General features: G+C 38.8%; 1 protein-coding gene across 16 annotated transcripts in view; it reads left to right on the top strand.

Annotated features, from left to right (window-relative positions):
• The window catches only part of frmd4a (FERM domain containing 4A), a 485,341-nt gene that overhangs the window by 389,731 nt on the left and 82,396 nt on the right, over positions 1-13,214 (top strand). For all 16 annotated transcript variants that reach the window (XM_062983558.1, XM_008111470.3, XM_008111469.3 and 13 more), the window contains 2 exons: positions 2,856-2,878; positions 11,569-11,652. In XM_062983558.1, the coding sequence (XP_062839628.1) occupies positions 2,856-2,878; positions 11,569-11,652 (107 nt within the window). The remainder of the gene's footprint in view (positions 1-2,855; positions 2,879-11,568; positions 11,653-13,214) is intronic.

The raw sequence follows: 13,214 nt of genomic DNA, 5'->3' as shown, positions 1-13,214 counted from the left end.
CCTACCTTCGTGACCGTATCTCCTATTATAAACCTATTCGATCCCTCCGCTCATCCGGGGAGGCCCTTCTTTCGCCACTGCCTCTATCCCAGGCCCGTCTAGTGGGAACGAGAGAGAGGGCCTTTTCTGCTGTGGCCCCCCGACTGTGGAATTCATTGCCCTCCGAGATCAGGCAAGCCCCCACCTTATTGGCTTTTAAGAAAGATCTAAAAACGTGGCTTTTTCGATGTGCCTTCGGGGAGTAAATGTTATATACCTCTTGATTACTCCCCTTGGATTCTATCCTTTGGACTGTTTGGACTGTTCCGTCTTATACCCCTGTTCTCTTTATTTATATGCCTCTCTCTCCCGAGTTTTTAATTAAATGTTCATGTGGCCCGCCCTGTCTGCTCTGATTTGCGTTGTAATGTATATGATTATTTTTGTACTATTATATTGTGTTATGATATATTGTTTTATTTTGTTATATTGTATCGTGTCTGGGCATGGCCCCATGTAAGCCGCCCCGAGTCCCCATTGGGGAGATGGTGGCGGGTTATAAATAAAGTTTTATTATTATTATTTATTATGTCTTGGAAATGGGACTCAGAGTGTGAAAAGGAAATTCATTTCGTATATGTTTCATATATAGATTTCTTATATACCTTCTACACAAAGCTGAAAGTAATTTTATACAATATTTTAAATAGTGTTGTGCATGGAATAATGTTTGTGTACATTGAACCATCACAAAGGAGAGATGTTACTATCTCAACCTCTATGTGGAGTATTTTAGATTTTGGATTTATGGATAAGGGATGTTCAGCCTGTATAACATACTGGGGGAAACAAAGATTATGATCACCTGTATACCTGGTCAGCCTGCTGTTAGTGCCAAATGTTGATGGTCGGTTTTAAGGCACCTATTCTCCTCTTATATAGATCTTTAATCCAACCTTGAATTAATTAATTTACCTAGAGAGGATGCCTTCAGCTAGAGGGCTTTCTTCTGATAGCCAATCAAGCCTAGAACTCTAAAACTGGATACAGACTAAGAACTGGGACTGGACTGGTATTTAGCCACATCTGAGAGCCTCTTGCCGAGATGTTTTTGGGTGCTACTTTTAAATTTTAAGAGCTTGATTAAATGTTTCCATGAAATGAAGTACAGATTTACCACATTCTAGGTAAAGAGATCCACATTGAGATCCTTGATGTGGGGACAGCATAGGGCAGCCAGGTGGATCATGGGGCAGTAGGGCGAATATGTCGCCTGGCACCCTGCAGCACCCACAGCACCCACTTGCCCATCACATGGCAGAAAACATAGCTTTCTGGCTTGCTTCCATGTTGTCTCTGATTCTCAACCTAAACATGGGTAGCCTCCCGTGTTCAGGTTTCCCCCGCTTACCACACTTCACCAACGCAGCCAACACAGAGCCCCTGAGGATGTAAATGTGTGTTATGTGATGAAATCCAGTAGACTCCATGCCGGTTGTGTCGGTGAAGTGTGGTAGGACAGGGCATTTCTTTCATGCGATGAATCATAGAATCATAGAATCATAGAATAGTAGAGTTGGAAGAGACCACATGGGCCATCTAGTCCAACCCCCTGCCAAGAAGCAGGAAATCGCATTCAAAGCACCCCCGACAGATGGCCATCCAGCCTCTGCTTAAAAGCCTCCAAGGAAGGAGCCTCCACCACGGCCCCGGGGAGAGAGTTCCACTGTCGAACAGCTCTCACAGTGAGGAAGTTCTTCCTGATGTTCAGGTGGAATCTCCTTTCCTGTAGTTTGAAGCCATTGTTCCGTGTCCTAGTCTGCAGGGCAGCAGAAAACAAGCTTGCTCCCTCTTCCCTATGACTTCCCTTCACATATTTGTACATGGCTATCATGTCTCCTCTCAGCCTTCTCTTCTGCAGGCTAAACATGCCCAGCTCTTTAAGCCGCTCCTCATAGGGCTTGTTCTCCAGACCCTTAATCATTTTAGTCGCCCTCCTCTGGACGCTTTCCAGCTTGTCAACATCTCCCTTCAACTGTGGTGCCCAAAATTGGACACAGTATTCCAGGTGTGGTCTGACCAAGGCAGAATAGAGGGGGAGCATAACTTCCCTGAGGTCCTTAATCTTACACTGGATTTTAGCTTTCAGTTCTTTATGGCTGTGAAGATGCATTTAAAAGTGTCTGGACAATGCTTAGTAACACTACATAGGTAGCTGAGTAAGATTTTTAGTGGTTATGATCAAGGATTCCCTCATGACTTGGGAAAACCTAGCTGTTTTATGCAAAATAGAAACATTTTGTTGAAATGGTGGAAATCAATGCTTAGGAGTTAAGTCACAATGTTCTCACACATGAAACGTTTTGTGCACAAGCAGTTTGTGCTCTCTTGAGTGGTTGCTTAGGAAGGGTGAATGTTGCAAAGGGGGATTTTTGTCCATATGAAAATAAAATAAGAAACGGAGATGTCCCAAATATGCCAAATTTATTAAAGGAATCCCAGGCTATAATAAGAACACATCTCTGCTTTACCAAAGGACAGAGCCCTGCCAGACGTATCTCTGCATCATGTGATGGGCTCCAGTGGGCTCCGTCCTGGAAGTATTCTAGGACAGAGCACAGACCTAATGTGATGAGGTCATTAGGGATCCTTAGAGCAAACCCACTGAAATCAGTGGCCTTTTATAGTTCAGTCACTATTCATCTGAATGCAATTAAATTTGTAGTATGACAGAGTCAAGATTCAATACTATAGTGATCCTTTAATTTGAGTATGGCATTTCCATGAACACCCCACATGCATTTTCTGAAACTTTTAAATGATAAAGTAAAGTGCTGTTTTGACTCTTTGCCTTTTTTTTTTTTACAATTCTACAGGAAGCAAAAGGAGACTTTTCAAGGTGAGTTTTCCATGAATATTCTTCATATCAAAGGAAATGTGATTACCAATCTACTGGATAATGTTTCTTGTAATTATATTGTATAGGTTTTGGATTCTATTACTTGAGTCATCATATTTCCTTTCACTCCTTGTTTATCCCACAAATACAACTGTTGACTAGTACCTGTGTCAGAAATGAAATGGCTTGCTCAATTATTTATAACAATGAAATGGAATGATGTGTGAAACTCATAGGGATATTGAGCAGACACCTAAAAATTAAAAGTGCTTTTGACTGTCATCCAATTTGCAATACCTAATATCAACTTGAAATTCCAAATATGGGGCTCCTTAAAAGCAAAAGGCGGGTAGTCATGACTGATCAAAAAATTGCATTAGCAGCCTTGACATTTGAGAGTTTTTGTTGTCTGAAACTGTTTTTGTTCAAGTTTTAGTGGCCTATTTCAGGTTTTGATTCTACATATGAGTTTCCTAGAAACAAAGAGAAAAATGGACATATCTCATTGGGAAATGAGCCAACAGAAAATAATCTAATGCTGAGATTCTTGAGACCAAAAAGGAGAAAGAAGAAGGGGGGGGGAGAGGATGGGAAATAAGGGGAAATTAATACTGTTAGATTTCCTGAGACGGATGTGAATGAGGTCTCCAAGGCACTGCTTTAAAGATTCTTAGGGTTGAAAATTGTCTTGTGAACATAGGAAGGTTATTGTATAAATATCTGTAAATTATATACAGACCAGCTAAACAGGAGAGGGCTCTGAGGCACTCTGATGATTCATGATGTAAGGAAAAAAATGAGAAAATAGGAGAGAGATTAGACATTGTCTTTGCTACTAAGGTCCCTGAGATTGTAAAAAGGATAGAAAAATTGAAAACTCTACTTCTCAAACATAGAAAGGAGGGAGGAGGGAAAATGTATGTCTTTTGGGTGGTATGACATCCAGATAAAGTTCTAAGCACACTTTAGTTAGTTATACACAAAGATGTGATTTTATGTTTTCTCATTTTTTTCCTTACATCACGATTTTATGTAGAATTCACAAAATACAGTGGACTTCACTCATGAAGCAAGAGGAAATTTCTAAGAAAGTGACTAGTCTTGCCATAATTCATCAAAATGGCAGAATTGTTTCAAAAGCAGGGTCAAACTCTTACTATCCTAAGCTTCGAGTTATTATTGATCTGATTTATAAGATCACTACAAGAACAAAACAGACACCAGGAATGAGAGAAATAAATTGCACTGTTAACAGTTGGATCCCACCAAGGAACTTATTAGACTGGAAAGCATGTCCTCAAAACTAGTTTCTGTTACCATCTGGCTTATTTTGGAAGTGAGCTTCCCCAAAGAACAATGGGTGTTCTGTTGTGAAAGAGGTCACAGTGGAGCCGAGAACACAAAGTTGATGTCTCCTTCCCTCCCTCCCTCCCTTCCTCCTTCTTTAATCCTGAGGACTGGTTTTGGTCCCAAATGGAGAGAACTTTTTAATTGCCGTGATTTCAAATGTATTTTTAATTTGCCTTGAAATCATTTGAATCTCTTCTTGAACATGGAAGGCATTCACCTTAACAAATACACACTCCATTTTGTAGACTTCAGGAATACAATGATATATAAAGCAACCCTTGTCAAAGGTCCCCTGACACGTCATTTTCAGAACCTTCAACAGCTTGTCAAATCCTCCTGACTTGCTTGTGACAAACAAATGCAAGCTTGTTCTTGTTTTTCATTGCTCAACTCATAACATTTCAGAGTATCTCAGCCATTCATATTACCGTTCCACTAAAAGGCCAGGAGAAATCTTTAGCTATTTTTCCATGCAAATTGATTTATGGCAGCGAAAGCATTGAAAGATTGTTGCCAGCTTGTGACCGTTGTACCACAATGCTAGTAGAGAAGAGTAGCATGCAGAACTAAATGCAGAAAAAATAGAATACATAATGTCTATTATTTGTAAAGCTCATGCCTTCATCATCATACTCATACACACTATTAACTTGCAATATTCAAACAGACAAACAGATAACCAGTATTTCCACAACACTATCCTTTTTATCTTCAATCTTATTCCAGTTCCGATTCATTGCCTTTTGGTGGAACCCTTTTTGTTAGTTACATATACTACCTACTGCACAAGCAGTGGATTTTATTAGTTACAGCTAACTTAAATCCCAGTGACTGCCATGGATCTACTCTAGATAGGATTGGCATTGGTTGTAGTCCCGTGTCAGTGGATTTATATGATAGTTAATGTGAGGACAGTGGTTGGCCATTTTTATTTTCTACATGTTGTAGACTCTAGAGCAGAGAGGGTTGTTTTATGTTCTCCGGGCTGTATGGTGATGTTCTAGAAGTATTCTCTTCTGACGTTTCGCCCACATCTATGGCAGGCATCCTCAGAGGTTGTGAGGTATGGAGAAACTCAGCAAGGAAGGTTTATATATATCTGTGGGAAGTCCAGGGTGAGGGAAGAACTCTTGTCAGTTGGAAGCCAGCGTGAATGTTAAAGTTAATCACCCTAATTTGCATTGAATGGCTTCATCTACTGGCTAATTTCTGCCTGGGGGCATCCTTTGTTAGCTGCCCCTAGTTCCCATGTATCAGAGAGTTGCTTCTTATTTACTGTTCTGATTTTTGAGTTTTTTAATACTGGTAGCCAGATTTTGTACATTTTCATGGTTTTCTCCTTTCTGTTGAAGTTGTCAACATGCTTGTGAATTTCAATGGCTTCTCTGTGTAGTCTGACATGATAATTGTTGGAGTGGTCAAGCATTTCTGTGAGGAAGGGAGGGAGGGAAGGAGACATCTAGAGCAGAGCTTTCCAAACTGTGTGTCAGGACACATTGGTGTGTCACCTGCAGTCTATGGGTATAATAAGGGGTTGGTCTAGCCTCCAGTTTGCTAGTAAAACTGAATTGTCAACAAGGAAAGTTTAGAATGCTAGGGTATCACTCGAGGAAAGGGATTTTCTTGTTGCTGCCTTATTAGTATGTTCCTGTTAGGTTAGTGCATGTGCTGTTCATCATTTTGAGCATACCTCCATCTCAGTTACATGTATATAAAACTGTACAGGTTGTTAAAGCAGGAAAATGAGGAAAGAAATCTCAAGATGACAAGATCAGGATTCTAATCCCATGGTTTTTGGCACTGCCAAAGTGGAGAAGAAAACTAGCTATAAGAGCCACAATAGGCTGCTTCAATTCCATTGATTCTGAGAATTGCCAGACAGTAATTATCTGAAGGCTTTGGAGTCAATAAAAACAATTTCCCGCCATAGATCTTCACAAAGCATGCTTCTTGTCTCAGGTTTTAAGCTATTTTCCTCATAACAAATTTGTATTGTCTTAAATGAAAGGACCAATTTGGATTCTTCTCAGCTAGTTTTGAATGTTTTTAATTTATCTGAAAACAAAACAGAGCTGTCATATTGATCATAATGAAACATGAAGAAGAATTGTAGTGATACCTTTATGGCCCTATCAACACTGACAGTTTGAAACTGCATTAAATTGTCAGTGTAGACATAGAATGCAGTTTAGTGCAGTGAAGCTGCATTATATGAGTCTATGCTGACTATATAATCTAGTTTCAAACTGCATTACATGACTCAATTCTATGAATCAAATAATAAGACTGGCAATATTTTACTTATCATAAAAGAAATATTAAAACACATTTGAAAATACAGATGCACTCCAGAGCAAGTTCCCAGTGGCCTGGAGCCACATATATCCTATTAAAATTATCATTATTTTTCAGTCTAAAATGTAAAGTAGTTCTGAGTTTTCCATGGATAGGTGAAGGTCATCGCTTTGCATTTTTATTCTTCTTCTTTTTTGCGGGAAACCTTTGCACAGGTTTAAGTGGGAAATCTTAGTTCTTTTAACTCAATTATGAAGCAGATAGCAGTGGGCATAGGGGATAAATTACGGAAATAGCATGGAAAGAAAAGTTGCTTTCTAGAGCACCCTGATTCTGATTTAAATCAGGTCTCCAAGTGGGTTTTTATATTTATTTTTAAACAGTCTGCATTTTATCCACAGATCAGACATGTCATAGGGAAGAATTTTAGCAAGTGCAAAATGCTGAAGTCTTACAGGCCATCAATTTGTATGAAGATTATTGTATGTCAACAGTCAAATGCTGAACAATATTGTGTAACAATGATTAAATACTCCTATATATCAAATAAACTAATGCAAAACAAAGCCACAAAGGAGTCTCCTTGAACAGCAGCCTTTAACTATCCATCTTTGGCATTTTGAATCAGGACATGTAATGAAGTAGATGGAAAAGTACATCAAGCTGAGGAGTACTAAATGGTGGTAATCAGACAGGAAGAAAGCAGAGGGGTTAATTGCCACTAAGGAATGCATTTGCATAATGGAAATGTGCAGTTTGTAATTTTCATTCCTTGTAATGAACTTGCACTTAAGCAATTAGTGTATGTTAATGAATTACAAGAGCCAACACGCCGCCTTTCTTATTGCACCAGACAGTAATGATGAACACTGTGCTTCCCCTAGTATTTTTTTCTTGAAGAATTGTTTCCTTTTTTATTTGAATTTAAATCAGGCCTTTGAAACATAGTGAGGGCTTGAAAAGCCTCCCAATTTTAATTCCTTCATAAGAATGCAAAAACAGGGTAATTGCCATACACGGCTGGCTCCCCCTCTCCCAGACAATGGTTGGATCCAACTTGCTGAATGTCAAGTCATGTAGCTGTATGTGTTTTAAAAAAGAGAGAATATTTTTTAAAAAAATCTCTAGATCCAGTTCACACTGTAATAAATAATGTAACGTAACAGGCCAGGGTAGTGTATGAGATTCCAGGTGCATATCCAGCCCCACTCAATAATCTCATTCCAGCTAAATCTAGGCAGCGGAGGCTCCTTAGTACTTCCGTTATGTTCTTTCTCTTGATTTGGGCCAAGCAAGGTGTGAACAAGCCGTTTCAAGTGTTTTGCTGACATATCACCACTATTCACATTAAAAATTAGGTAGTCGTACCATTTTATTTTATTTAGTTTTTTCACACATCTGTTCAGGTACGTCTTACCTGCACAGATGTGTGAAAAAGCTAAACAAAATAACAATTTTGTCTACATTGCACTTTTTGTCTTGCTATGCTCTTTTGCTGCACACAGTCTTCTGCCCTCTCTGACTCCTTTCAAGCATCTGCTCTTTTCTGGGAATAAAAGGATGAAACAATATACAGGAGAAATGTGGAGAAGGGTCAGGGATGTAGCTTTGAGGGTACTTGGAGTCGTTGAGGACAACAAGTTGAACATGAGCCAACAGTGTGATGCAGCAGCTAAAGAGCCAATGGGATTTGGGCTGCATCAAAAGGAGTATAGTGTTTAGATTAAAGGAAGTCATGATGCCTCTCTGTTCTGCTTTGGTTAAACCTCACCTGGAACATGTCAAATTCTGGACACCACAGTTCAAAAAAGATATTGACAAGCTGGAATGTGTCCAGAGGAGACCAACTAAAATGATCAAAAGTCTGGAGAACATGCCCTATGAGGAGCATCTCAAAAAAACTGAGTATGTTTAGTCTGCAGAAGAGAAGGTTAACATGAGAGCCATGTTTAAATATTTGCAAGGTCATAAGGAAGAGGGAGCAGACTTGTTTTCTTCTGCCCTGGAGGCTAGGACTCAGAGCAATGGGTTCAAATGACAGGAGAGGAAATTCCACCTGAGCATTAGGAAGAACTTCCTGACTGTAAGAGGTGTTCAGCTTCAGAGTGTGGTGGAAGCTTTTAAACGGAGGCTGGATGGCCATCTGTATTGTGTTTTTCCTGCCTGACAGGGGTTTGAACTAGGTGGACCATGTAGTTTCTTCCAACTCTATATACTCAAGCAAGGATTCTGCCCAATAATTTTTTTCTTTGTTCCTGTATGTCTTCAAGTCATTTCTGACTTATGGCAACTCTAAGGCTGGGTTTTCTTGGCATAATTTGTTCAAAGAGGGTTTGCCTGTTGTCTTCCTCTGATGCTAAGGAAACATGACCTAAACAAGATCCTCTATTCCGTTTGCATTAGTAAGCAGTGATTCATATCTAGTTTCCAGAGCCATAGTCCAATGTTCAGAACACCACTTACAGTTTCAAAGTGTCTAGAGTGAGACATCTTAAACTCCCATACTTGCTGCGTTTGTCTTCCCTTGGTAACTCCCATCACCTTTTCTTTGGATGACTACATTTGTGGTTTTTTTTTTAATGCTCAACTGGAGTTTTACATTATTTCAATTTTAGAAATGTGGAAGATAAAGGAAAAATTCATTGAGAACAGTTTTATGGGATGGGCAGTATCCTCCCTTGTGGTTACAAACCAAGATTATGTCTTTGCTCCACTTTGTTCCACTGTGGCATGTTTTTAAAAGGAAGCCTTTCCCTTTCGTACGTGGCTTGAGCAGAAACATGGATGGACACCTAGCTTTGTCCTCAGAATAACTTTTGTCTGTTTCTCTCAACTATAAGCTGCACTCTACCATTGCCATCTTCCACATAGACAGAAAGCCCTGAATTGAATGGTCCAAGGTTTGCCTAAGACTTTTATGACCGGAATCACTGGGGTGTTGTGTGGTTTCTGGGCTGTATAGCTGTGTCCTAGCAGCATTTTCTTCAGACATTTTGCCTGCATGTGTGACTGGTATCTTCAGAGGATCCAGCCACAGATGCTAGCAAAACGTCAGGAGAAAATGCTGCTAGGACACGGCCATGCAACCCTGAAACCACACAAGTTCCCAGTCCAAGGTTTGTTTCCATCAAAAGTTTGATATATGAACTCTGCCCTCTAAAAGGTTTTTTTGTTGTACAAAAGGTATACAACTAGCAGTTCCAGAAGTACTTTAGACACTTCACACTTGGAGAGCTTGAGGAGATTTGTCATTTTGTACAACTGTTGTCTCTTTGATTTGAAACTTCAACTCTGGAATCTCCTTTCTCTTGATACCCAGACATTCCCTGCTAGGTTTGGACAAATTGCCAAGGTTTCCTGTTCTGGCTCTGGCTGAAAAGTTCCTTATAAGAGAGGCAAAGAAGAATTTGGCTACCCTGGAGAGTGTAGACACTAGCTTTCCTGCACAATAACAAAACAAAACCCTAATATATTGCAAATGCAGGGAGATTTCTCTGTTTGAGAAAATATCGTTGTTTAAATTGCAAGTTAAAATACCAATAAAGTGGAATCTGGAGATTTCTGTCAACACCCCTTCCCTTAAAACAACATTCACCTGTTATTCATTAGTTGTAGAAAAGACCCCATGCCTTTTCTCTCTAAAGAAATTCTGCTGTTGTAGGGATGTGATATTTGCAAAGCACTCAAACAGCAGTGGTTTACATCTCTAAAATCCACTTCTCCCCCTCCCCATAGTTTCAATTGTTACTTTTATATGGAATGCGGTTATTTGAGTGGTACAAATATTTTCTCATTACCAGTTGTGGTGGAGTATACGTTTTCATGTCAGTGCTGTGTGCCCTTAGATGCTATCCTGATATTATCTCGCATACTTTTACATATGTGCCAGCACAGTGGGGTAAAAGGACATTCCAAATGTTGGACTGTTTTCCAAACCTTTAAAATGTCCTGTTTGTATTCATATGTTATTTAGAGGCTTGGTTGGTGGAGAACTGCATTGCACTGAGTATCTGAGTATTTTATTTTGAAAACAGAACCGAATAGACTTCAGCATTAATCAAGCAGTCATTTTGACCTATTAGAAGTGTGCTAGCAAGTCTGCAAACCTCAGATTTTTAAACAGTACATTCAATAGAGTTAGAATCTCAATGAAATTTCAATAATACATTTTTTTTAACCTGAGAGAACATCTCTAGAAATCTAGAGGCTGTCCTGCACAACACTGTGGTCAACTTTCACCAGACATTGACCACATAATCACACCAAAAGACCTACAAATAGCTAGAAAACATTATCTCTAGGTATCTCTAGGTTCTCTAGTGCAACTTTGTGATCGACTTCCATTGGAGGTTGTCCATAGAGTTGCACTGGAGGGCCTAGAGATTCCTAGAAAGAACATATTAATAAAATTCACAGATAATTATATCCACAAAAGTGAAACTCACAAATGTGAAGGGGTACGTTTTCTCAGCTTTGCTAACTGTATTTTATCCTCTCTACTACTGCGGTTCAAATTTCCCCCAATTTTCCAACCAAACAGTAAGAACAACAGCAACAATAAGAGCAACAACAATAAGGACCATAATCTCTACCTCAGGCAGCCACTGTTGATAAAGAGGCTTGTTAAGACATGGGTTCCAGGCAAATACTTTAATTGCATACATTCTGGGATGCTTTGGAAATAGTTAACCGAAGCAGACTTCTCCTGTACCTTTTCCATGCTTCTTCCCAGATGCAAAATTCTTGCAGAATTTTTCCCAGAGAACACACAGTTGTGTTTTTTTTTTACCTTTAGAACTAACAGCATGAAATGGAGGACAAAGGAAACTGAGACATCTGTGATAGCTTTGCTCCAATCTTAATACTATAGTGGAAAGGTTACTATATTCCCTAATGCAAAATAAATATAGGGGGGAGGGGAAGCTGCCCCACAGCATTTCATTAAGAGAGAACAGATGTTCAAGCCAGAGTAGTCAGCCAGCCATAGCAAGACTCGTAGTTAATTTCTTGTAACTGAATGTGCTTTTTAATTTGGTCTTTTTCAGCAATGAAATCGTAAGGACGGACTTAAAGAAGCTTCCAGCTCTTCCAACACAAGCACTTAAGGAGCATCCATCTCTTGCCTATTGGTAACTTTCCTATATTTTCAGTACCGTTCAATCATTTTTATGGGAGATATTCTAAGATTAGTGTGTTTGTGACTTCATTATACATGTATAATGGTTTTCCAACAGTTTAATGACTTTAGGGGATTTTTGCCAAGTTTTTGAAAATGTTTAGTCACAGGTTCCCTCACAAAACTCGACCTCCAGAATTACATTCCCTGGATAATTCTTTTCTTTTGTACAGAAAACTGTTCGTTCACATGAGCTTTGTCCCATGACAGTGAGAACCAAGATTTTCAGAATTGTGGTAATATCCGATTCTTGCTGTTTTTAGGAAGAGCGGCCTTTTAAATTGTTTGGATGACTGTTTATTGTGATGAGCTCAGTGGCTGTATTGTTATAATTTATTTTTATTTCATTTCTGACTCAGTTTTAATTTTGCCAATTAGTTTCTCTTAGTTTGTGGAGCTTTTTGGCAATGCAAAGGTGAGATAAAATGTAATATAAATAAAGAACTGCAATTCTTTGCAAAGAGCCTCATGAAATGTTCTGTGCTACAATATTGCCTTCACAGGACAACCTGAACATTAAATGAGCTGGCAGATTAGAAAAGATGACAGCATCCTATTTCAATTTGGAATGACTTAAAGATAAATCCCCCATCTGTCTCTTCCCTTCTCTTTCATCAGTGCAAATATTAATTAGTTTGGGAAAATTCTGTTTGATACAACAAAGATAGGCAGGGCTGTTTTTCTACTGCTGACTCTTTCATGTTACTTTTGAAAGCATTGGGTTCTAAGCCCTGCTATGGGCAGAAAGTTCTCTGATCTCCTCCTTTATTATTTTGTTTTAATTTTTTTGTCTTGTCTTTTGATGACAACAAGGAAGTATGATTTTTATTTTCTAGTTAGGGATCACTATTTATTTTCCCTCCTTCTGTCTCTACATTGGAAGCATAGTCACATTTTCTTGCCCAGGGACTGTTTCTGCCAATATCGTTACATTCAAACACAGCTGTATTGGGTTTCTTAAAACAACAGCAACCATGTAATACCTTTGAAATTAACTGTGGCTTGTCTACACAGTAAAACAGTCTACATGGTTACTGTAAAACAACAGTACCAAAATTGTAACAAGTGGTACAAAAATGAAATACTACTTATATTGTATTTGCATAATGAAAATGCAAATCAGAACAAATGAATAGTTAAAAGAATTTACATCACATGCAAATTAAATGCCCAGATTTCAGGGGCTGGAATATGGCTGCCTTGTTTTAAATGCACTGACATTGCCATCTGTCTTTGCTAGAACCTCTCAGACTTCTTTTCAAAATATTTTTATCAAACAAAATGCTTGTAACAACTGTTGAACAGACATTGCTTTGCCGCATCTTATATATACTTTTGTGTTTCTTTCTGTTGGCCATGTTTTTCCTAAAAAATAGATAAATGTTTGGTGGTAAATGACGTTAGTCTCTGGACAACAGCTATAGATTCTGGCCTAAGTCTAACTGTATATCCTAATTGAAACCATTTAATTAATATGAACTTGGTAAATGATTCTCAATGATTCTGTACATATAC

This window comes from Anolis carolinensis, chromosome 5 (assembly GCF_035594765.1).
Source record: "Anolis carolinensis isolate JA03-04 chromosome 5, rAnoCar3.1.pri, whole genome shotgun sequence".
Classification (NCBI taxonomy): domain Eukaryota; kingdom Metazoa; phylum Chordata; class Lepidosauria; order Squamata; family Dactyloidae; genus Anolis; species Anolis carolinensis.
This window is presented reverse-complemented; position numbering and strand designations above follow the sequence as displayed.